The sequence below is a fragment of the Chelonus insularis genome, unplaced genomic scaffold (genome assembly GCF_013357705.1).
Source record: "Chelonus insularis isolate UGA/USDA-ARS -01 unplaced genomic scaffold, ASM1335770v1 contig_128_pilon, whole genome shotgun sequence".
Lineage (NCBI taxonomy): Eukaryota > Metazoa > Arthropoda > Insecta > Hymenoptera > Braconidae > Chelonus > Chelonus insularis.
Genome location: NW_023276368.1, coordinates 176213 through 198878, shown reverse-complemented (window position 1 = coordinate 198878; position 22666 = coordinate 176213). Strand labels below are relative to the sequence as shown.

At 29.7% G+C, this 22666-nt stretch overlaps 5 protein-coding genes across 5 annotated transcripts; 2 read left to right on the top strand and 3 right to left on the bottom strand.

Annotated features, from left to right (window-relative positions):
* Window positions 1-11: 11 nt before the first annotated feature.
* On the bottom strand, window positions 12-9179 carry magu (SPARC related modular calcium binding-like protein magu). Its single transcript, XM_035088096.1, has 8 exons — window positions 8364-9179; window positions 3932-4091; window positions 3326-3718; window positions 2407-2631; window positions 1388-1468; window positions 1073-1306; window positions 662-1000; window positions 12-575 (listed from the first exon to the last, which is right to left on the bottom strand). Exons 1-8 carry the CDS (start codon window positions 8478-8480, stop codon window positions 490-492), a joined length of 1635 nt encoding a protein of 544 aa, XP_034943987.1. The 5' UTR covers window positions 8481-9179; the 3' UTR covers window positions 12-489.
* A 4378-nt stretch (window positions 9180-13557) lies between these two features.
* On the bottom strand, window positions 13558-14753 carry RpS3 (ribosomal protein S3). Its single transcript, XM_035085191.1, has 3 exons — window positions 14646-14753; window positions 14054-14373; window positions 13558-13970 (listed from the first exon to the last, which is right to left on the bottom strand). The coding sequence occupies exons 1-3, from the start codon at window positions 14676-14678 to the stop codon at window positions 13598-13600; spliced, it is 726 nt and encodes a 241-aa protein (XP_034941082.1). The 5' UTR covers window positions 14679-14753; the 3' UTR covers window positions 13558-13597.
* A 70-nt stretch (window positions 14754-14823) lies between these two features.
* LOC118068037 (nitric oxide-associated protein 1) lies at window positions 14824-17632 on the top strand. The gene is made up of 5 exons (XM_035085167.1): window positions 14824-16187; window positions 16253-16549; window positions 16631-16880; window positions 17015-17232; window positions 17314-17632. Exons 1-5 carry the CDS (start codon window positions 15017-15019, stop codon window positions 17493-17495), a joined length of 2118 nt encoding a protein of 705 aa, XP_034941058.1. The 5' UTR covers window positions 14824-15016; the 3' UTR covers window positions 17496-17632.
* Window positions 17633-18066: 434 nt separating this feature from the next.
* On the bottom strand, window positions 18067-21087 carry Pp4-19C (protein phosphatase 19C). Its single transcript, XM_035085179.1, has 6 exons — window positions 20402-21087; window positions 19848-20011; window positions 19122-19274; window positions 18721-18972; window positions 18374-18612; window positions 18067-18269 (listed from the first exon to the last, which is right to left on the bottom strand). The coding sequence occupies exons 2-6, from the start codon at window positions 19995-19997 to the stop codon at window positions 18140-18142; spliced, it is 924 nt and encodes a 307-aa protein (XP_034941070.1). The 5' UTR covers window positions 19998-20011; window positions 20402-21087; the 3' UTR covers window positions 18067-18139.
* A 97-nt stretch (window positions 21088-21184) lies between these two features.
* On the top strand, window positions 21185-22650 carry Prosbeta1 (proteasome beta1 subunit). The gene is made up of 5 exons (XM_035084981.1): window positions 21185-21379; window positions 21512-21579; window positions 21688-21819; window positions 21933-22207; window positions 22423-22650. Exons 1-5 carry the CDS (start codon window positions 21287-21289, stop codon window positions 22548-22550), a joined length of 696 nt encoding a protein of 231 aa, XP_034940872.1. The 5' UTR covers window positions 21185-21286; the 3' UTR covers window positions 22551-22650.
* Window positions 22651-22666: the final 16 nt, after the last annotated feature.

Genomic DNA, 22666 nt, shown 5'->3' with positions numbered 1-22666 from the left:
AAGTAACTGGTCTTGTTTTTTTTTAAGTATTCAATATAATTATAATTTTTTATGACCTAAATTTATGAAATTTGAAGCGATTTTATATACTAGAAATATAAATAAAAAATTATTACTAGTTGATGTAATTATCATTTTTCAGTACACTAAACGAGTGTGACATATCTGCGCTAGTATTTAGAGCACCGTTTCATGCTTAATACGTACACTGATTGATCAACATAAATATTTAATTAAGTGTGTAATACTTATATCGCGTCATTACATATATAATTCACATATATTTATATCAACTTGTTTTAATCGCATCTGACGTATCTTATTAATATTATAACGTATATTTATATCTAAAAAATGAGAGTTCATTCATAAAAAATAAATCAAGTAATGATAAATTAATCGATTACCAAGTCTGTTATAATCAACGAATAATTAACAAAATCATCATTTGTTTAATAAAAGAGGTAAATTTCTTATCACATGTATCACTTAGTCGTCATCATTTAGAAATTGATCAAGTGGATTAGGACCAAGTCTTCGAGGCTTTGACGTAGACGTTTTTTCTAAACTCTCAGCTAAAATTAATATAAAATTTGTGAAAGTAATAAGATTGATTTATTCTTTAATGATAAATAACCGCCGTTAAAGGTAAGGTATTTACCTGGTGTCGGTCGTTGTGCATTTAAACAACTTAGCCATTCGGTCATGCTAATTCTTCGGTCATTATTTATGTCACAATACCTCGGTAATTTTTTCCCACATCTTTTCAAGTGTTGATTGCTTGATACCATTGTGCGGAAGGTTTTCCATTCTTTTTTCTCGAGTACTTTATTTTTATTTTTATCAAGCATAACAAAGTGCCAAGTTGCAACTTTTTCTTCCTTAGAAGCAGGCCATTTGTCTGTTGCTTCTACTGAATCTGGATTTGATGTTTTCATTTTTCTCTCCATCAGTATCATTAAATCTCTCAAAAATATCTGTTTTTTTGCTTCAGGACAGCCTAAAAAAATATTTCATATTATTATACAAATTTTGGAATTTATTTAATTAAATTTGTTTTATTCTAGATTACCTTTCATGGGTCTATTGAGTGGTGGTACGGGATTGCAATTGGAAGTATGATTCTTGGAGGAAGTACCAGGTATTGGTTTCCCGGTATCTTGATAAACACACCAACAGTATCCTGAGTAGCATTGAATTTTGTGGTATCTTCCATCAGGAGTACACTGAGGTATGTAAAACTTTTCTTGAGAATTTTGCTTTTGATCTTCCAAGACAGATCTTCTGTCCGAAATGCAATCATTTGCTAGAAAGAATGATAAATTAATATTAAAGTTTGATAAAAATCAAATTAAACAAAGTGTTAAGTCATCAAAATATTAATTACCATCACTGTCTTCTTTTGTGTCTGGAGGATTATCGTTGAAGGTCGGTCTGGTGTGAACCGGTGGAGAATTCCCTTTTAGAACTATCACAAATGAATAACATTATATTTATTACAAAAAGCCAGTATTCTAAAAGAACATAAAAAGTCAAGAACAACTATTGATTTAAGTTTTCTTTGAAAATATTTTAAAAAGATTCTTATATTAGCTAGTCAATAAGAGTAAAAAAAAATAATTTTCAAACATGGAAGAATATCCACTGAATTGGAAAGACCATTGGCAAGAGGCCCAGGCCTTCAGAGACCTCACGTTGTCCTTCTGCACCGTTGAGCGACAAGAACAAACGTGCTAAATGATAACAAGTCTGTGTACGTCACTCAGCTGACTGTCTACCTTTAAGCTTTGGTAATATTTAAACCCTGATGGCATTTTGTACATGTATATGTCCATCAGTTCTTGTCAGATACAATTTTCAAGAGGACTGTGATTGTTATACTATTAAGAATGCCAAGATATAATTCTGAAAACTTCTGATGCACTTTGTGTCCACTAAATAATATTAGCAAATGAAAAAAATAACACTTCTACGTGGGTTGGGTAAATTTATGAATGCTATATACATATTATAATTAGTTCAATCATAATCCCTAACTACAAGTGCTTCTTTCTCAATTGCTTTAATTTCTTTGCTATGTAGCTGCGTGTGGGCACCAACTTCCGGCAGGATTCACGACAGACCATTATTAAAACTGTCTCATCCACCAACATCCTGCTTCTATTCTTCTTTCTGAATCATCAATTCTTATTTCAAGTTTATTCTTGACTTTACCTCCTTGAATATAGTTTTCTTCGACCTCTAAGTCTTAGTTGACAGCTCAAAGAACATTGATTTTTTTATTTCAATGAAAAATCAAGATTTATAGGCTCTTTGAGAATTCAAAGAATTCAACAAGAAACAATGAAACTTCTCAAGTAAATTTTATTGACAAAATTGTTGTTCAATTAAAAAAAAAAAACTTACGCGCAAAATCATTCGCCAAACAAGCACCCCATTCTTGTCTGGATAATTTGAGATCCTGATTGAGATCACAAGTCCTTGCAAAAGTTCTTGCACACTTTTTTGGTCTTATTGCCTTCTTAGCCAATCTCCTTAATTCTTTATACTCAGTTCGATCTAAGTAATCGTCACCATCTTTATCCAATGTCGTAAACTTCCATGAAAGAATTCGCTCCACACCTTTCTCACCTGAAATTTAATTCAAAATATCTCTTTAATTTTTATTTTTTATTAAAATTCAAAATAATAATTACCAACTCTTTAAGAAAGATTCATACGAATAAAGACGAATTAAAAAATAAAAAAAAGAAAAATGAAATATAAAAGGACTTGATGAAAAAAGAAAAATACTCCAGTCGGCTAACTTGCATGTGGAGTTGGTAATCAGATTCAAGTTTTCATAGTAATTATCACTTTCATTACATCGTTATGACAACCTACAATTTTCTCTCTCTACAAATTTTATGTTTTTTTAGTTATTTTTATATTTCTGCATAATACAAACTAAGTTCTACTAATTGTAATTATCCCATAAAAAAAGATCTGTTTTATTCCATAGTTTAAATTTAACTCTAACAAATATCCCATTTATTTATCAATGATACAAGAATAAATTAAAATATATTGTGATAAATATTTTTGTTGATAAATCTAAACATATCATGTTGTGTAACCTTCACCTTTAGTAGCTCTTTGATTTTTTAAACTAAAAATTATTCCTTAATACCAATAAATCATAAAAACATCTTTGTCTTCAACATTTTAAGCTGTCCAAGCACATTGATAAATATCATTCTCAGTTCAATAAAATTATTCAACTTTTTATCGGTTAAAGTTTTCTAAAAATTCTTATCAATTTCATGATATTAAAAAAAAATCATACCATTATTATTAGTGTTGTTAGCTCTCCTATATTCAATTTTAAAGTTCTCTATCAGATTGCTGTTGAATTTAGATTTTTCTGCTCGATCACAATTATTTCTATGTCTACTAATAAATTGTCTCTTTTGTTTCCAGTTAGATGAGCGTCGTTTTTGGCCACTTTTAGTGGATACTTCTCCGGAGACTAAACTGTCAGAAGTCGGAAATACTCTTGAGCATCTTGGCTTCTGGTATTTGACTGAAGTATCCGGAAGTGGACGACCCTGAGGAGTTACACACCAACAGTAGCCAGTCTCCTTATGACACTGAACTGGCGCGTAGGTGCCGTCAGGACGGCAAACTGGTCGTGCTCCTGGTCGTGCTGTTACTCTTGCTGAGAAGCACGCCGGTGTCTCTGGAATAATTTATTGAGCTTTCAAGCTTCAAAGTAAATATAATTTAATTTCCAACATGAAGGCTTAATAAATAATTATCTCCATAAATGGTTTTTAGAAGCCTTCAAAGTCTTGGAATTGCATACTTAAATCATCAAGTTTATATAAAATTGTCATAAAATAAGTTAAGTAGTAAATAACAAAATCATTGAGTAAAGTGGATGTTAACTCACCTGGACATGGACCTGGATGTTTTATCAAGATTGATTCACCATGACATTGTCTTGATATAACTTGACATTGTGATGAATATGTAACCCCATCACTGCCACAAACTGGCGTAGTTGATCCGCCATACATTGAACATTCGGCTATCTTCTTTCGACATTCCTCCTAAAATAAACAAGAGAATTTAGTTTCTAAGTACACTTGAAATAAACATTTATCTCGTTCAATTAATTGTCAGTATCAGCATCGATGAAGTGCAAAGTTCGACAACGTGGATTATCCAAGATAGCAAACACTTGATGAATTTTTTTTTCTCTCTTTTTTTTTTTTGGAGAAATTCCTTTTTCTTGGGGTCATGAGGAGCGGTCGTGAAACATCAGAACTTTCTCGTCGTGATGACAAGACGATATGAAATAGAGGGGAAGTAGGAAAAATGAATGATAAAGTGTGATTCGCTTTCCCTTTTCTTCATCACATTTCTCACTCTCATATTCAACTCTTAGGGAGAAAATTCAATCAGTCTGACAGTTGTTTAAAGAGGAGATTATTTTCTCTTTTGTCCATGAACAAACTTCTGAGCATTCGCGACTTTTACGAGGCCATGGAGTATATTTGAAAAATAATTGTGAGGTTTATTATTACCATGTTGTGTACTCTAGAGAATTATCACTGACTTTTGTTAAAAAAAAGGAATAAAATTGGCCAAATTCTAGCAATTGGTGGATTAAAGAATATAATAAAGTTTTAAATAATTTAGTTGATGTATGAAGAATAATTATCAATAATAAAAGGAAAAAAGTAATTAAACTGCAAGTATTAAATCGATTTCTTAGGTAAATGTGACCTAACACATTGTGCCAATTGGCAGTAAGTCCTTGAAAATAAATATGGTTGTAGAGACAGTAGTCCAGACTGGTACTAATGTATGAAAACCACGTGGAAAACCGCAACTCAACGATTATCCGTGACTAAGTATAAAAAGAGATATCAACGTTCCGTTTCTCGACCTTTTATATTCAACTACATTCGCCAGTCTTGCTTGAATAATCTTTCTAATTGTATTTGGCACAGCTTTAACATTTTTTAAATGATTAAAATTAGCTTTGAAAAATAATTGAAAATAATTTATCAACCTTCACCATGAAACATAAACCAATTGATTTGATTTGAATTAGAAAAATAAATAACTAATCTTGTTAAAAAGGTTCCATGCATACGGATTTCTTCATGTAATTATAGATTTCTTCGCGTATATCTGATCAATTTTTCGTGTTTATATATCCAGTCACAGGTATAAGAAATGGATAAATTTACTGTCTGCTGGTTCACTCTGAAATGACTGAACATGCTGATGGTGTAATCCAACATCTCCAACATGTATAACTCACTTTCGTGTTTTTCGTTCTGTTAACCAACAACTGTCTTACTTTTTCTTACATCTTTTCTAAAGCTCTCTCACTTCGTGGCGCCAAGTTAATCATTGCCATCGATCACTCCTACTCGGGTGGCGGGTGTGATAATGATTACATTATTCGAATCATTCGTTTGGATTTTGTGGATTGATTCTGTTATCAAAGACGTCAGGCTTCTATATGTTCGTTCTACTTATTTTCCTCTCATCTTTGTAATTAATAACACATTTTCTGTATCTATAAATTAGTCATATTGTCTCTAAAAATAGTGAGTTTCTTATTATACAAACATCTTGTTATATTCCATGTAGTCAATTCAATATTTATAATTTAATTTCTTTCATTATATTCATTGCTGATAACTCACTAATTTACATTAAATTTTATCAAATTTGTCAGTCAATTAATTATTACTTATTAATGATATCATTTTGATACTAAAAAGTTAATTAGCACTTGAATTTCCTTGTAGCATTACAAAAATCATTGTTTGTTTCTAAGATGGAAATAGTGCAAAAAAATGTTCTTTAATGTGTGTTAAAAAATCATCTTCTCAGAAGCCAACATCCAAGTCAACATGATTGATTCCAATTACTTTTTTGTTCAGTTTTTCATTTATTATTGATCTTTCAAGAAAAAATGATTCATTAAAATAAGCCTAGAGCATGTTGGTGGTTGATGGAGAGGTCAATAACCATAAGAGTTTCTGACTGATGAAAAAAAAAAGAATTAGAATATCACTGATTGATCGATACTGATAATTAAAACATTACAATATCGATATCGCGTGTGATATGATCCTTATGTATCTATAAATAACATTGATGCAAGGACATCCGGTTATTAGCTACGTCAAATGGTCTTGCCGTCAGTCATTTGATGGCGCCTGCAAGAATTAATCTGTCGAATCGATAATTAAAACACTTACACTGGCCGCTTTATGTCACTTGGTTGGCGCTAGCCTACACGTGTACACTTGAGATACGATTATATGTTATGTTGCACTTCATGTCATAATAATCGATGTTGTATGCGAAATAAATATATATTATAAGTGTAAATTAACTATCACATCTGTTATTTTATACTAGTCTAAGTGGAAAAAAGAGGTGCCAACAAATGACAATATACTGATAATTAAAGAATATGATCGATTATGATCAGGAAGAAAATTATAATCAAATCCTGATGATTCTTATCTTAAATATGATAATTGATGTGATGAAAGACTAGTAATGAGAATATATAGTGTATTTAAATAAAAAACTTTTGATAGATATTGTAATTTAATACCAAGGAAATGATGAATATTGCAAGAAAAATCATTTAAGAGGTTATTTCATTTGTAACTTCCTGAGTAATATTTTATTTTTTTCCAATTTTTTGATCTATTTTTGAGGTTAAATGTTTTTATATTAAAAAATAAACTGCTATAAATTGTTTAAAAGACGTTTTTTAGTTGAATAAACGCAGTAGAGCAGTGAATAGAGATTGAATTTTACCTTCATATGCTAGTAGGAAAAACAGAGGTACCAATACAAAGATAAAACTTTCATATTTCATTTTACTATTTGCCAAGAATTGTTGATACATATTCCAAGTGCAACGAAGTATGTGAACATTTGTTAAATTTGTATATCTTTGGCTTCAGGCAAAGAAGTAACTTGCCGCTACCGTTCAAATATTTAACCAACCAAGTCTTTGCTCATAGATCTTGTGTACTATAAAAGCATAACATCTCCCTTAAAATACATTCAGACTGCTTTATAATATATTTTCTAAACTAGACAATCAATGTTACTATTTTATAACATCTTGCTCCAAAAAAACATTTTTATCAACAAAATATATTGATGTAACAGCAAAAAATAACATTCGAATAATAAGAAATTAATATTAATTTATTGCTTCCTTTATTACATCAATTTTATCAAGCAATAAAATGTGAGATTTGATAAAATTTCATTATTATTTAGTTAAATGAATTTTAATCTCAATCTGAATTGATAGGCACATTTCCGGACCCTCTGTTTATTTGAAAATCATAGAATTCAACGAAAATTTATAGATGATAAAAGTTGACTCATCTCATCAATTTTTTATTAACTTCTAATTTCTTTTTCTTTCTTATTTATGTCACATAACTTCCTAACTCTGAATTCTAAATTATAACCTCTTATTGATGTCACTCTTTTTCTTCTGACCATCGATTAACGAAGACCGATCTTAAGATTGCAATTGAGATGAGAAAGATGCGTTGATTCACAGGAATGGGAGCAAGTGATGTTATTTCGTTTTTTTTCCATATCCTCTAATGATGTCTTGCAATGTCTTAGACATTTTACATTTAATTTAGATCCATATCAAGATATATTTGTATGTAAAGATGTCTCTATTTGTTGTTATTATTATCATCTTTTATTTTTTTTTGATTTAAAATCTATTCTAATTCAAGATGTCAATCACTATGTATGATCTTTGATGTATCTAAAAGAAATGTTGGATAATTTTGAATTAAATAATTAATTGAACTAAATTTTTGTACTCAATTGTTGAGCAATGAAAAATTAATCAATATTGAAGCAGGTGATATAATAGATAACAGTTGTTATTTAATTATTCAAAATATTAGCAACTATTATTTCACCAAGTATTTGTCACATCTTTCAATGTAAAAATAGTGACACATACTTTGAGAAAGATTATGTGATTTGATTAATAGTATAGAGGGTTCATAAATCCGTCGGGGTGGTAATTCCATTAATATCAACAAGTCCAGGACGAAGACATTTAGTCAACTAAAAATATTTTATCTTCATTTTTTTTTTTTAATTTACGCAAATTTCTCAAACATATTTTTACCTTTTTCTAAAATAGATTCTAAATTAATATTTTTAAAAATGTCATGTATTTTTAATTTTTCTTCTTTTAGAATCATTTTGGAGTTCAAAGACTATTTTCTTTTAACAATCAAGAATTTTTTTTTTATTGACAATTAACAATAGAATAATTAATAAATGCTTACCTTAGCAATATCAACAGTTGTGTTTCCAACTACCTGACAATTCTTGAGACCAAGAACAAGAATCACAAAGAATAAAATCATTTTTGATATTAGAATGTCCAAAGATTTTATTCTCATAGTGTTGATAGATATTACGTTACACTTTGATTGATATTTAAATAAAAATAATCAACTAAAAACAATCACAATCACATTTGCTCAAAAGAACCCTCGACACTGCCAATCACTGACTGATTTCTCAATGAACATCATCATGCTTTTTCCACCACTTGATTGTGGTGGAATCAAATAAGAAAGGGTTTAGAATTCCTTCATCTTATCTTTATTATACAAGTCCTTGTTGTAATAGAGATTTTATTTATTTTATTTTTTTTTTTTTCGTTCAATACACGAAGCAATAAATGAACTAAAATGAAAAAATAATCAGTTAAAATTTTTGTTAAAAAATAGCTGGTGGATGACGTTTGAAAAGTTGAAATGCAATGTCTGGCACCTCAATTGCGAATGATCGGTTGCTGAGAGTTTGAGAGTGTCCAGCCGTGGCAAATGCTGCTGAGCAACTGGTACTTGCCACTTACTATGCCGTTGAGGCTCGTCTGAGACAGGACTTACTGTCCAACAGAGTAGAGAATAGTAGAGATGGGGAGGAGCGTGTGATATCAGAGAGAATAAGTCAGCCGGGAGAAGTGGCCGACACCCGGTTATATACTCTCTCATTTAACGATTGTGCGCGTGCTCCTCATGTTGATATTACTTTTTTTTATTCATCAAACTTTGTATTAATTAATCTTATTTAATTTATACACTTGAATTATATTTTGGAGTAGACTTTGTGTACTACAGATTGGAGTTAGCTATCCCCACTAGTACCAATTTACTCCAAAATGAACTTTGCACTAAAATCATAATAATTGATGACAGTTTTTAATAAATAGAATATTCAATTTAGGAAGTCTTTCTTAATTTAATTTAAACCAGATTTATTAATGAAAGAAAGCTGACAACAAATAATTAATCCATTGATTTGAGAAAATTGAATAAATAATTATTTTCAAGGATTAAATCAATTAGTTTGAAAAATAAGTCATATTATTTGACAAAAAAAAGTAGAACGCAGTAAACCACTTTGGTCTTTTCAATAACTTGAATAACAAAATCCATAGCTTTCTTTAGCAGCTAAAGTTTAGCTTTAGAGTTGTTTGTTAAACCTCAGGTGTACGAAGATTTGTAGTCCACAACTATACAAGTCTTCAAGTAAAGGATACCTTTCAAGAGTCTTTTCAGGTTATAAAATTTTTAAAAATTACCTGAAATTGGTGTTAAGCAGTCTTTTTAGGTGTTGATGAATGATAGAAAAGTACTGCTGGAAAATCTTGGAATTAGTTGGAACGAGAAAAATAAAGTAACAGATTGAAAGATATTACAACTGGTTGAGACTGACTGGTGATCTGGAACTAAAATTATTGAGACGAAAGTTTTTCGGGTAGATAGAGTGACGCGATTCGATTTGAAAGTCGATATAGTAAGAGACTTTGTAGATTTTTTTTTTCATTTTCTGCAGTCTCGAAGGTTGTCAAGAGGCACTCCCCTCTTTCACTGATTCTTTCTTTTTGTAAAGAAGACCACAAATAGCAGAAAAATTGAGTGAACACATTTGAAAAATGTATTAGATTCTATTGACTGGTTTGGGTAATAAACTGCATTGATTTCCACTGAATCCAAATGAAATGGAAGAATAATAAAAAGTCACCAAGTCAAACTCGTGTCTTGTATCATCAAGAATTATCTAATAGCATGTAATAACAGTTTATTATTATAAAGAGCAGACGGAATAAATGCCAAGGGCTGAAGACAAACGATTCGATGGGATTGTTGTGAATCACTTATGGTAGGAGGCTCTCGAAAACGATTCAGAACTGGTTACAGACATTGGAATGTAGCTTTTAACACGATCCAGGGGCTATCCGCGTTCGGAAGATCCCGCAGAGAACGTTAGATGCTAACTCCGCATCTCACTCTCTTTCACAACTAAACTAAAAAGCAGAAAAAAAAAATGAATTAAAAAATAAATAAATAGAAAAAAAGATAAAAATAGAGCGCGGGTGAGTGAGAAAAGCACACCTGTGAGCCTTCGTCTTAGCTTGTTAAATTTTAATCGTCCTGATTTATTCCACCTGCAAAAACGAAGATATACCAGTTACCTTAACATTTTTTTTTATTGCTTGCAAGACTTCATATAAACATAAATCATCAATGTTGTTTTGAGCTAAAACATAATATTTTAATAATGAAAAATTTATTTTATATTTAATAATCCATAAGTAAGTAATTATCTAGGTTATGAATATTATGAATAATTAATAAAGAATAATTTTAGGTTAGTTATAATTTATAAAACATTTTTCATTGTCTAAGTTTCTTTCTTTATTATCTCCAGAGTTAGAAGAGATTAAGTGACAGAATTTCTTTACCTATTTCAACTGTACGTATGAGCTGTAGGCGTTAATATATATTTACTCCAGGTAATAATTGACTTTGAGAGTTAGATTCAAACTTAGCTGATCTAGAACGCATTACACAGAAAGTCCTTTGGGGTAATTGATAAGAGAGAATATATTATGCTTCCCTTCTTTTTGCCTTTTACTTTTTATTTTCTGCTTCATTTTGCCTCTGGGCAGTTCAGAGCTTGAGATTACTTGTAATTGAGTCGATCGAGGTCGTAACCATTGTGTAAGTACTAAAAAATTATAAGAATTAAATTAAGATTTTAGATAATAGAAGAATGAACAAATATTTCATTTGATTACCTTAAAAATATTCCTCTTGCAATATTATGGTATTTTTATTATCATGATACTATTTAATTACATGATTTCAAATCAAAATCTTCTTTGGCAATATAAAAAGCAAATAAAATAACTACGAATTATTGTAGACGTTAATTGGCATCATCAAGTCGCGAAGAAGGAGTGTAAAAGAATCAACGTCATCCATACATAAGAAAGGAGCAAATGTGGTTGCGTTTTTACTTGAGATGCGCAAGAGAGATCTTTAACAGGCTGCTTGTTCGCCGACTGGACAGCAAGTGATCGCGTCTGACTGGGCACACCTGTTCACTCAGGTATGCGGGGGGTTTACCATCGTATTTTCTCCCGTAGGATCCAGTGGTTCACCATATAATTCTGTTTTTTTCTATCATTCTGCCAATTTGACGTCTCCAAAAATCTTTATTTCGCAATATATTCTATGATCATGTTCCCGGAACAGGACCAACAATTACCTATGAAAAAAAAAAAATATTTAGGATTAAAAAAGAATTTATTTGATATTTTTCAATGATAAATCACTAAAAATAATTGAATAAAACCTTTCATAACTAATTATTAAAATGATAAAAATATCTAAAGGTTCTCTTGTCAATTTTTTTTTCTTCAAAAAGAACATTTTACCCTCTATTACCATTATCATTCAAAATTTACATAAAATGATTTTCTATTCAAAATGGAATGAATATCAAGTTGAAAAAATGATTTTAAGAAAAAAAAATTACTGAGAAAGAAACCAGGGCCAATGATGAGAACAATTCAAAAGACTCTGGACTAGAACGGTTTCATTTTGAATGTAGAAAAAAGATAAGAAGGATGCCGCCACGCCAGGGGTCTTGCCCAGGTGGATCCCAAGATCTTAAGACGAAGAGAGGATGGAAAGACTCTCTGGTAAAGCCAGACAATAGGACGCCAAAGATGTTGCTTTTTCTCTCGCACTTAATCTTTCTCTCTCACTAGTTCCCCCTTCAAATTGTCCAGTCTTTCGTCTTGGACTTCAAGAACTTGAGAGCCATGTTCAACTCACCGCGTGAAACCATAATTTACGGGTTGCGTTTACGTACGTGGGCATATACCAACTGATTCCATACGCCATAGGGCTACTTTCCTTTACATTCAAGCTACCTTATAAGCAAAATCCTACTTCATACGGAAAAAGTCTTGCGAGGGTTAAGCATCCATGTGACTTGCTCTGTATACTTATGGTCTGCACAGGTGTACGCTATTTTCTTTCCTTTTATTTTTTTTAATTCTCTCCTCTTTCCTCCTCCGCTTCGTTTTGTATCTCCAGACCAATTGAAAGACTTGAATCTCCAATAAATCTTGCTTGTTTGCTTTGAATTCTACAAATGTTTGATACAGTTAGAACTTTTTCAAGACAATAACCATTTTTTACTTATCATTTTATACAGACTTCTTAATTCTTATTATTTGAATTAAAATAATTCGAATATTTTAATTCTATTAATTATTTTTACATGATTTTTAATCAATTGTACTTCAATCATTAATAAATTACTACTGCAATAAGTTACCTCTCGTTTAATAAATTGTCGTTGTTTGTTAATTAAACAACAACAATGTTGATAAAAATTCTAAATGCAATCAATCTTCTTGAGCTCTTGTGTAATAACTTGATCAATCCATTAGAAATAACGGTTTCTCATCAGCTTGATGCTATGCATTATATTCTGTCACTTGGTAATGAAACTTGTAGAAATCAGGTTTGAACTCTAGATTAGATCTAGAGAATTATAATACATCAATATAACTTGATTTAATTATTTTTTTAAACTGAAACAGAAGACTCGCTTGACAAGGGAATATTTGTTTTCTATTACATCAATTTGCATCAGTGATGTATGTAGATTATTATTATAAAAAACTCTTAGGATATTTTTGTATTCATAGAGAGCTAGTTTCACAATATTTAAATATGAGGTTGATGATTTTTCATAGAAAGCGTTATAATATTAATACTTTCCTTCATTTATCATTTTTAATCAGCTAACTGTTGTTTGTTTTGAAAATATGAAATTAATGAGATTGTTTTCTTTTAATTAAAATTATTTCTCGTTATTAAAATGTTGAAAGTATTTTAATTAGAGAGTAGTTGATTTATTATATCCTAATTTTAAATTTAATTGTTTATGACTATCTTTATAGAACAATTAAATGAATTATACACAATTAATTTTGTTCTGTTGACTGTTGTTTTTTAATATTTCTAAACACTATTGGTTATCATTAATATAACCTAACTTTAAATTAATGATAGGAATTGTATACTTTATTTTTTTTAATAATAATAGTAAATTTTGTTCAAATGTTATTAATTTTTTTTATTAATGAACTGAGTAAACATTAAATTATTTTTTAATAAAATTTTTATTCATAAGACGCGAATCATTACATAGCAATAGGCGCTGGTTGAGGTATGTCCTTAGCCGTTTTAATTTCACAGCTGGGTTGTTGATGGACAACTTCTTCTTTTGGCTCAACAACATTGACAGTATCGGGTAGAGGTTTCTTAGGTCCAATCTTACCATTAGGATCCCATGGGAGCATAATTTTAACTTTAATTCCCAATACTCCTTGTCTCAGAAGTACATGACGAGTAGCAGTATCAACATAATCAGCTGTTGGCTCTCCAGAGTGAATCATAAGTCCATCAACGAATTTCATGCTTTTAGCACGTTGACCTCTTAGTTTTCCACTAACTACTACTTCGCATCCTTTTGCTCCTGACTCCATAATGAAACGGAGAATACCATAACAAGCTCTGAAAAGTATTTAATCATGATTACATATAAATATAACCTCCACGATTGGAATTTAAATAAATATTTGGTGTTAAATATTTACCTTCTGACAGCTAGACCTCCGATTAATTTATAACGGAGTGATTCAGCTTGAGCAATAGCGCAAAGACCACGAGTTGCTATTTTTTCAGCATACAGTTCAACTGTTTGGTCTTTGAAGTTGAATCTTTTCTGTACGACTGAGGTCAATTCTCGAATTCTTCGTCCTTTTTCTCCTAAGACACTTTGTGTATGAGTAGCCATAAGAATGATTTCAGTTCTGGTGGGTGTAACACGTACCTCAACACCAGAGTATCCATCTTCAGCGAGTTCACGAGTTAAAAACTCGTTTAATTCAGCTTTGAAGACTCCGTCTCCAACGAACTGTTAAAAACAAATAATCAATTTATTAGTGAACTCTCCACTTATTACATATTATTTCGATAATATTCATTTTTTAAAAAACACAATCAATCAACAATCAACACATGACACTTGATCACGACAAAACATGTAAATTAATCGTCAATCATCGGCACGAATAATCATATTTAATTTTTCAAACACAGAAAATATTAAAGAAGAAGATTCAGAGAATCTTTTGATTATAATATTTTTATCAACATTTTGTTTATAACAACGTATTAATTACAAACCTTTCGCTTTTTTGAGATTGACCGTGCAGCCATGTTTATTGAAAAAGCGAGAAAAGAACGAAGATGTCTACAGAGTGCGCGACATATTGTTTAGTTTGGAAAAATCACTGTAGGTGGCCATTTACTTCAATGAGTATAGTTTCGTATCTAATATTTCTATAGTTTCAGTTGAATTATTTTTCATAGAAACTTTGATTATTGCCGGCTGTTTTCCACGGTAGACCTGATAAAAATTTCTTTGATCTGATATCACCTATTTTAGCCCTATTCCTATTTTTATATTTACCTATCAAATTGTGTGAAGTTGAAAAAACACTCTCACCAGCATTTGGTTTTGCAACTAAGCTAAAAGTTTCTATTTTTTGCCAATCATGAGGCACGTGTATTTCAGGTTACGTCAATCCAACATAAATAAATTTTTTACTCGTAAATTAAACAACATAGAAAATTCTAAATTATCTGAAAATCAGAAAAACACATTACAACTTACTGATGAGATAGAAACACTTAAAGACAGGTTAATTTATTGTGATGCTATTCATCGTAAAATGTATTTTTCTCATGAAAAAAATAAAAACAATGAAGAGCATTCCACTGCTTTACAATCTTTAAGTGTTGCTCTAAAATACATAAGTAATGATAATTGTAATATTCAGAAACAGATGACAACCCATCAAAATAACGAAATTGCAGAGAATACATCAGGACCAATTTTTATGCCTTATCAACAAACTGATCAATATAGCAAGACCGAAGTGAATTATTCAGATGATTTGTCTAAGGATACAATTCCAGTTTTAAATGATAAGTATTCTAATTTGTATGAGTTATATTTAAATGCTAAGAAGAAAAAACTTTCAAGAAGAAAACTCTCTCGGATTCGTCAGGAAATATTCGGAAACTACGATTCTACAGATACACCATCTAAAGTTCCACAAAATTGGATGGCTGATTATGAACATCATAACGATTCAATGGTGTCTGATTCATATTTCGGAACACCTAATCAAAAAATCCCTGTAAGTAGCATTCCATGTGGTGGATGTGGTGCTTTATTACATTGTCAAGATCCCGCTATACCCGGGTATCTTCCATCTGAATTATTTATTAATATAAAAAAGAGCGATTTAAAAAACACTATTTGTCAACGATGTCATTTCTTAAAATACTACAATACAATGGTTGAAGTTAGAGTTCCTACTGAAGAATATCCAGAAATATTGAGTCAACTAAAATTGAGTACAAAAAAAGCTCTTGTATTATTGATGGTTGATCTGACAGACTTTCCTTGTAGTATTTGGCCAAATTTATCAGACATTATTGGAAGACATACGCCTTTCTTTGTAGTCGGAAACAAAATTGACTTACTACCACCTGACTGTCCTGAATTTATAAGCAATGTTGAACAATCATTATTAGAAGCCTTGGAAAAATCAGGCATTCGAAAAAAAAATATTCAACATCTAGCATTAATTTCTTCTAAAACTGGATATGGAGTAGAACAACTGATAACTAAATTACAATCCACATGGAAATATGAAGGTACTAGTTTTTGTTTCAATCGAAAGTTAAACAAATTTTAACTAATTATTTTGGAATTATTTTAGGTAATGTTTATATGATTGGATGCACTAATGTTGGAAAATCAACTTTATTCAATACACTTCTTCAATCTGATTTCTGTATGACTGGAGCTACTAATCATTTTCAACCAGCCACGATGTCACCTTGGCCTGGTACAACTTTAAACGTTTTAAAGTTTCCCATTCTTAATCCTGTTCGATGGCGTTTATATTTACGAATGCAAAGACGAAAATGGGAACAACAACAAGAAAATTTCAGTCTTGAATTGAGAAAAAATCAATATTATAATACAAAAGACATACGATTTGCTACATTACAAGGTATTTACTTTTTTTTAATTTTTATTTATTTTAGTCTTAATATATTTGAATTATCCTTGTATTAATGAAAAATTTTTACAGAAAGTATTGGTAGAACGTTTTCAAAAATAACAGATAAAAATGAATCTTACAAAAATTGTCGTTGGTGTTATGATACTCCTGGTGTAGTTCACTCTAATCAAATATTACATTTTCTAACTACAGAAGAATTACTACTTACATTACCAAAGCAAATGATAAGACCTAGAACTTTTCTATTTAAACCAGGACAAACATTATTTCTTGCTGGTTTAGGTAGGGTTGATCTTTTAACTGGACCGGTCTATATTAGGTGAATATATGAGATGATTATATTTTACTTTTAATCTTTTTTTTAAAACCAAAAACTTGTTTGATTAATCAAACTTATTAATATAATAATTCAATATTTAATGTAATATAAATAGAATGAATTATTTTGTTCAGGATTACCGTTTTTGCGAGTGACAAATTACCAGTAACTATATGTCACACTGTTGATGCTGATTCGATGTATGATAAGTTACTTTCAACTGGAGTTTTTATAGTGCCAGCAAATAATCAAGAGAGATTAAAACTTTGGCCAAAATTAGCTAGTAAAGATTTTAGTGTTGATGGAGTTGATGATACAACATCTGCTGCTGACGTTCTTTTATCCAATGCAGGTATGATATATAATGCTTGACTTAAAGTGACATTTAAACAAGTGCAATAGAAATTTTTTAATTTGTAAATGTGATAATTAGGATGGATTGCCGTTACTCCAAATAAAAATGAAAAAGTTAGCTTAAGAGCATGGACCTTAGAAGGGAGAGGAATATATTTAAGAACTCCGGCAGTTCTGCCTAAATCTGTATCATTACGTGGTGCAAGAATTAATAATACTGCAACCTATCAGCCTGGTCGTCAAGTTTATGTTAAAAAATAATAAGATTATTATTATTATTGTATATAATTAAAAAAGAAGTAATGATTTAAATTGTCATTCAATTAGAACATTTATATAATGTTAATATTATTGATAATTAAAATTGTAATATAAATCGTGTAAAATATCGTATTAAATACAGCTAAAAATAAAAATTATTTTCAAATGATTTTTTTATAAAATATTTTCTTTAATTAAAGAGTATGATAATAAGGGCATTCTATAAATATAGTACATCTATTTTTATGTATGTACTGAGAGATAAAATTCTTCATGATTTTCAATCGATATTTTTTTGAAATAATAAAATACTTATTAATATAAAACTAAACAAAGAGTCTTTCTTTTATCGGTGATAAAAAATTGTAATGAAAAATTCATGTTTTTTTTCTATGTTAATTACATAAAGAATTATCAAATATGCATACCGATATAAATTTTATTGTATGTATGGTATTTTAATTATATTTAAAAAAAAAAATACATGATACGTCAATTTATAGAAATATTATTACGATTAAATAAAGACTCATATGTAACAAAAAAAGTGGGAAAATTATTTTTTGAATAATGACTGTAACAAATTTGTTATTATATACTAATAATTCAAGAATTTCTCAGAAATTTTTTTATGATGTTATTATTCATAGAAAGTAATCAGCTTGTGGTTTTTTGCTTGGTATGCCTCGACTTTCTTGAGGCGCTGCTTCAAATATAATGAAATCTCGTTGAAGACGTTCGTTTAGCTCTAAAATAGCAGCAACATTACCACATCTGCAATAAAAATAGTTATTAGGATTTATTTTAAAAAACAATTACCTTTCAGGAACTTATTTTAACAAAATTTTCTTAGTTTAAAACTCAATAGGGATAATTACCGATAACAGTAATTAGGTGCAGACCATACAGTGAGTACTGTTTCATTAAAATGCCATTTATATCCTTCCATGACCAACTGATGTGCTCGACAAATCATATCAATGTCATTTGCAGAATTAAATTGAGCTACAACATCACTTCCGAAAAGATAACCAGCTCCTCGTGGTGATACACCCCAACCTTGAGTATCTTCAGGATCTGACCATAATAAATCACACATTGGTCCATCATGAGGAACCTAAATAATAAAATTTTATGTTAGTAAAGAAAGAAATAGTAACGAAGCTATCTATTTTATGTTTCTAAAAACAAGTAACTAAGTTTAATAACAAGAATGAAATCTTACTTCTTGTTTTCGGTCTATGGTGCGAATTTGATCCAACGTTTGAATGCTAGGAGAAAGACCTCCATGAACACAAAATATTTTTCCATCAATTATAGCAGATAGAGAAAGATAATCGAAAATTTCGGTACAATAACGCCATACTGTTATACTTCCATATTTACGAAGACATTCATCATAGAACCCATAAACTTGGGTAATTTGCCTAGATTCGTGATTACCTCGAATTAATGTAATACGGTCTGGATAACGTACCTTAAACATTGATTATTATATTTCAATATTATAAAATAAGATTTGAGTAAAACTAAATCTATAAGCAATCTTCAGTTTATAGAATTATTTTATAAATTTAAATGATTATATTCTTTCTTACTGATATAGTAAAAAATTATCAAAAATACCTTTAATGCTAAAAGTAGCAGAAATGTTTCGACACTATAAAATCCTCGGTCAACAAAATCGCCCATAAAAAGATAATTTGTCTCAGGTACATCTCCACCAACTTTAAAAAGTTCTTTTAGATCATAAAATTGACCGTGAATATCACCGCACACCTATTGAAGAATAAATAGTATTAATACTTAATAAATACAATAATTTTTATTTCTTCGATTGTCTATATCTTATAATGAAAGATTCTCCTAATTATTAATCATTTCTTTATTATAACCAGGATGTTAAACATATCTTTAATGTTATTTTCTTTAAGGATTATTGAAAAGTGACATGTTGGTCTAGATACATAAAATGTTTTTCAAAAAAAGTGTTATAGGGGCGATTGTAGAAAGTTACTATTTTTACTAATTAATTTTCAATTAAAACAACGTCAAATAATATAGTAAAGCTATGTTTCGCGATAGATATGACACAAGTTTTTAATTATGTCCAGCTCATATATTATTAAAATCGATTATCTTGAGATTATAAAAGAAAAAATACAATTGGAGTAAATATTAAACCGTATTTGGTACCTATATAAAAGCATCAGTAGATATGGATAATTTTTGGATTAAAAGCTTTTTGATGTATTCTATCATAAACAACAGAAAAAATAGAAACATTAAGATAGACCTGAAAATTAGAAAAATTTTATAATTTATGTAAATTAAACAATAAATGATTCTTACTGTTACAGGTGAGTCAATTCTTTGAACATTACTTTCTTCTATAAGAATTTCTCGTGCTTTAGCACATAATGCTTTGACTTCTGCTTCTTTGATGATTTCACATTTTTTCAATTGTTCAATTTGTCGGTCTAAGTCACTTATATCAGCCATTTTATCCAGCTTTTCTGTAATTCACATATAAACAAACATTAATTATTTTTTATATAGAATAAGCTTGTGATGATCAAGATCTAAATTATTAATAATAAAATAAACATTGAAGAGCACATTTTGTGATGAATAACACATAAAAGAGCCAGGAAATTATTTTTGAAGAATAACAGATATTAAACAAATGTTTGCTTGTTTTTTTTTCAATATTCAAGTTATAAAATAATTATTAAAATTACTCATAATGTAAGTATGATCTATTAACGGCTCAAAATAACTCACGTTTTTTGAGTTTATTACCAATTTATATTTACTATGTTTACTCATTACTAACTGAAATATTTAAAAAATTATTTATGTAAATATCATTGATAGATTTAATAAATTTTGTTGGTGAAGTTTACCTTGGTGTAATCAAAAATGGCATTTGAATATTAGTTTATGTGAATACTCCAACTTATCAGTAGCACTATGCTTAAAGACTTATAAAACAGACACATCACTTTGAAAAGATTCAATAGTTAGAAATCATATGTCCTTTGTACTTTACCAAATACAATTCATATCTCAATTATTATTTATATTATTATTAGGAGAATTATTTGTAATGACTCCTGTTATAGCAAGTATTGCCTATTTAAATAGAATACAATTTTTTAATTTGTAAAACACTAAATTAAACAGCTCTGACTTTTCAATAAGCGCAATGCTTTCGTTGATTCCGTATCTATACAACGTTCATGAATATAGATATATCTATATTGTATTCCCAAGTAAAGATGTGAAATTACCGGCATCAGAGATTCCGGTAAAAACTGAGTAAAATTACCGTATTATGGCAGTTAAAAAATTTTACGTGAAAAAATGACCGTCAGTTATAGTAATTGTCGTCCATTACTGGTCATTCGCATCTAGCCGGACAAATATGACGAATATTTACCGCCAAAATCACTTTTTTATTTACTTTCTTGCGTTTATTTTGACTTTTTCGCTTGCCATTACTTAACAATAATTTTGATTTAAAAATTATAATAAAAATTTATTACTGCAATATTTTTTTCAATTTATTTTTAAGTTAAATTATTTATCTCAACTCGATTCGCCTCCGGTAGAAACTAAGCCAATCATTCATGAGCACTACACTCGCTGGATAAGGTAGAGTTTGTCTACTAGGTTAGGTCAGTTCGCGTACTAAGTACTTCTTCTATTTGCAGCCTGTGTATTCACGGCTTCTACAATCAGCAAAACAGTAGAAAATTCAAAGCTTTTGATTCTGTCAGAGATTGAAAATGAATGTTGTAGAAAATTTTTTACCAGGAACAATGAACACCGCCTCTAATTCCGCAATTCCAGATTGGTTACAAGCCGAAGCCAGTACTGGAGTAAGTAATCATGCTTCTTTCATTAATTATTTGCTTTTATAAAAATATTCAGCACAGCACTAGGTTAGAATGACATAGCAATCTTTGCAAAAAAAATAATTTACTTTAATTTTACTGAATAATTTTCGATAGACTTCAATTATGGCTTGCGAATTTGATGGGGGTGTTGTTATTGGAGCAGATTCTCGTGCTACAACTGGGTGAGTTTATTTACTTCATAATAAATATCTAATGTTCAATTTCTCATTTTTAAAATTTCTATTGTTTGATTTGTGATTCTAATCTTGGATATTATTATCTATTTCCAGGGCATACATCAGTAACAGAACTGCTGACAAGCTTACAAAAATTACAGACAATATTTACTGTTGTCGTTCAGGATCTGCTGCTGATACTCAAGCGATTGCAGACATTGTTGCTTATCATTTAGGTTTTCATCAGTAAGAGATTCTCTTATTATTACATATTTATAACAATACTCTAAAATATCATCTAACAATTAATGCTGTATGTTCTTCAACTGCTAGTTTTAAAATATTCATTTTTATTCCAGAATGGAACTTGGAACCCAGCCGTTGGTTGAAACTGCGGCGAATGTTTTTCGTGAATTATGTTACAACTATCGTGATTCCCTGGTAGCCGGTATTTTAGTTGCTGGATGGGATTCAAAGAAAGGTGGTCAAGTATACAGTGTTCCAATTGGAGGTATGTGTGTAAGACAACCAATTTCAATCGGTGGATCAGGATCTACGTATGTTTATGGATATGTCGATGCACATTACAAACCTGGCATGACAAAAGATGAAACTGTTGAATTAATAACAAATAGTAAGTTTGATTTTTTCTTATTATAAATAATTATCTACTTTAAATTTGTTCCATTTTTTTTACTTCATACATTCATTCAGTTGGTTATAATTTTTTTATAAACAATAATAAAGGGTGAATTTAAGGTGTCATTTTATTATCAATAAAATAAATTTTCTCTATTGAAATTGATTAAAGTGTATATTATGTGCTAAATTTGTTTTATTTGTCAACAGCTTTGGCATTGGCAATGAGTCGAGATGGAAGCAGTGGTGGTGTTATACGTCTTGGAGTGATAACATCCAAAGGCATTGAACGTAAAGTGATTTTGAGCGAAGATTTGCCTAAATTTTATGAAGGTTAATTATTTTAAGACTATAAAAACTGATTCAATCTTGATAATTATTACAAATTTATTACGGTTCGATTGAAATACTTGGAGAATAAAAGATGAAAAAAAAAAATTAGAAATGTATAAAT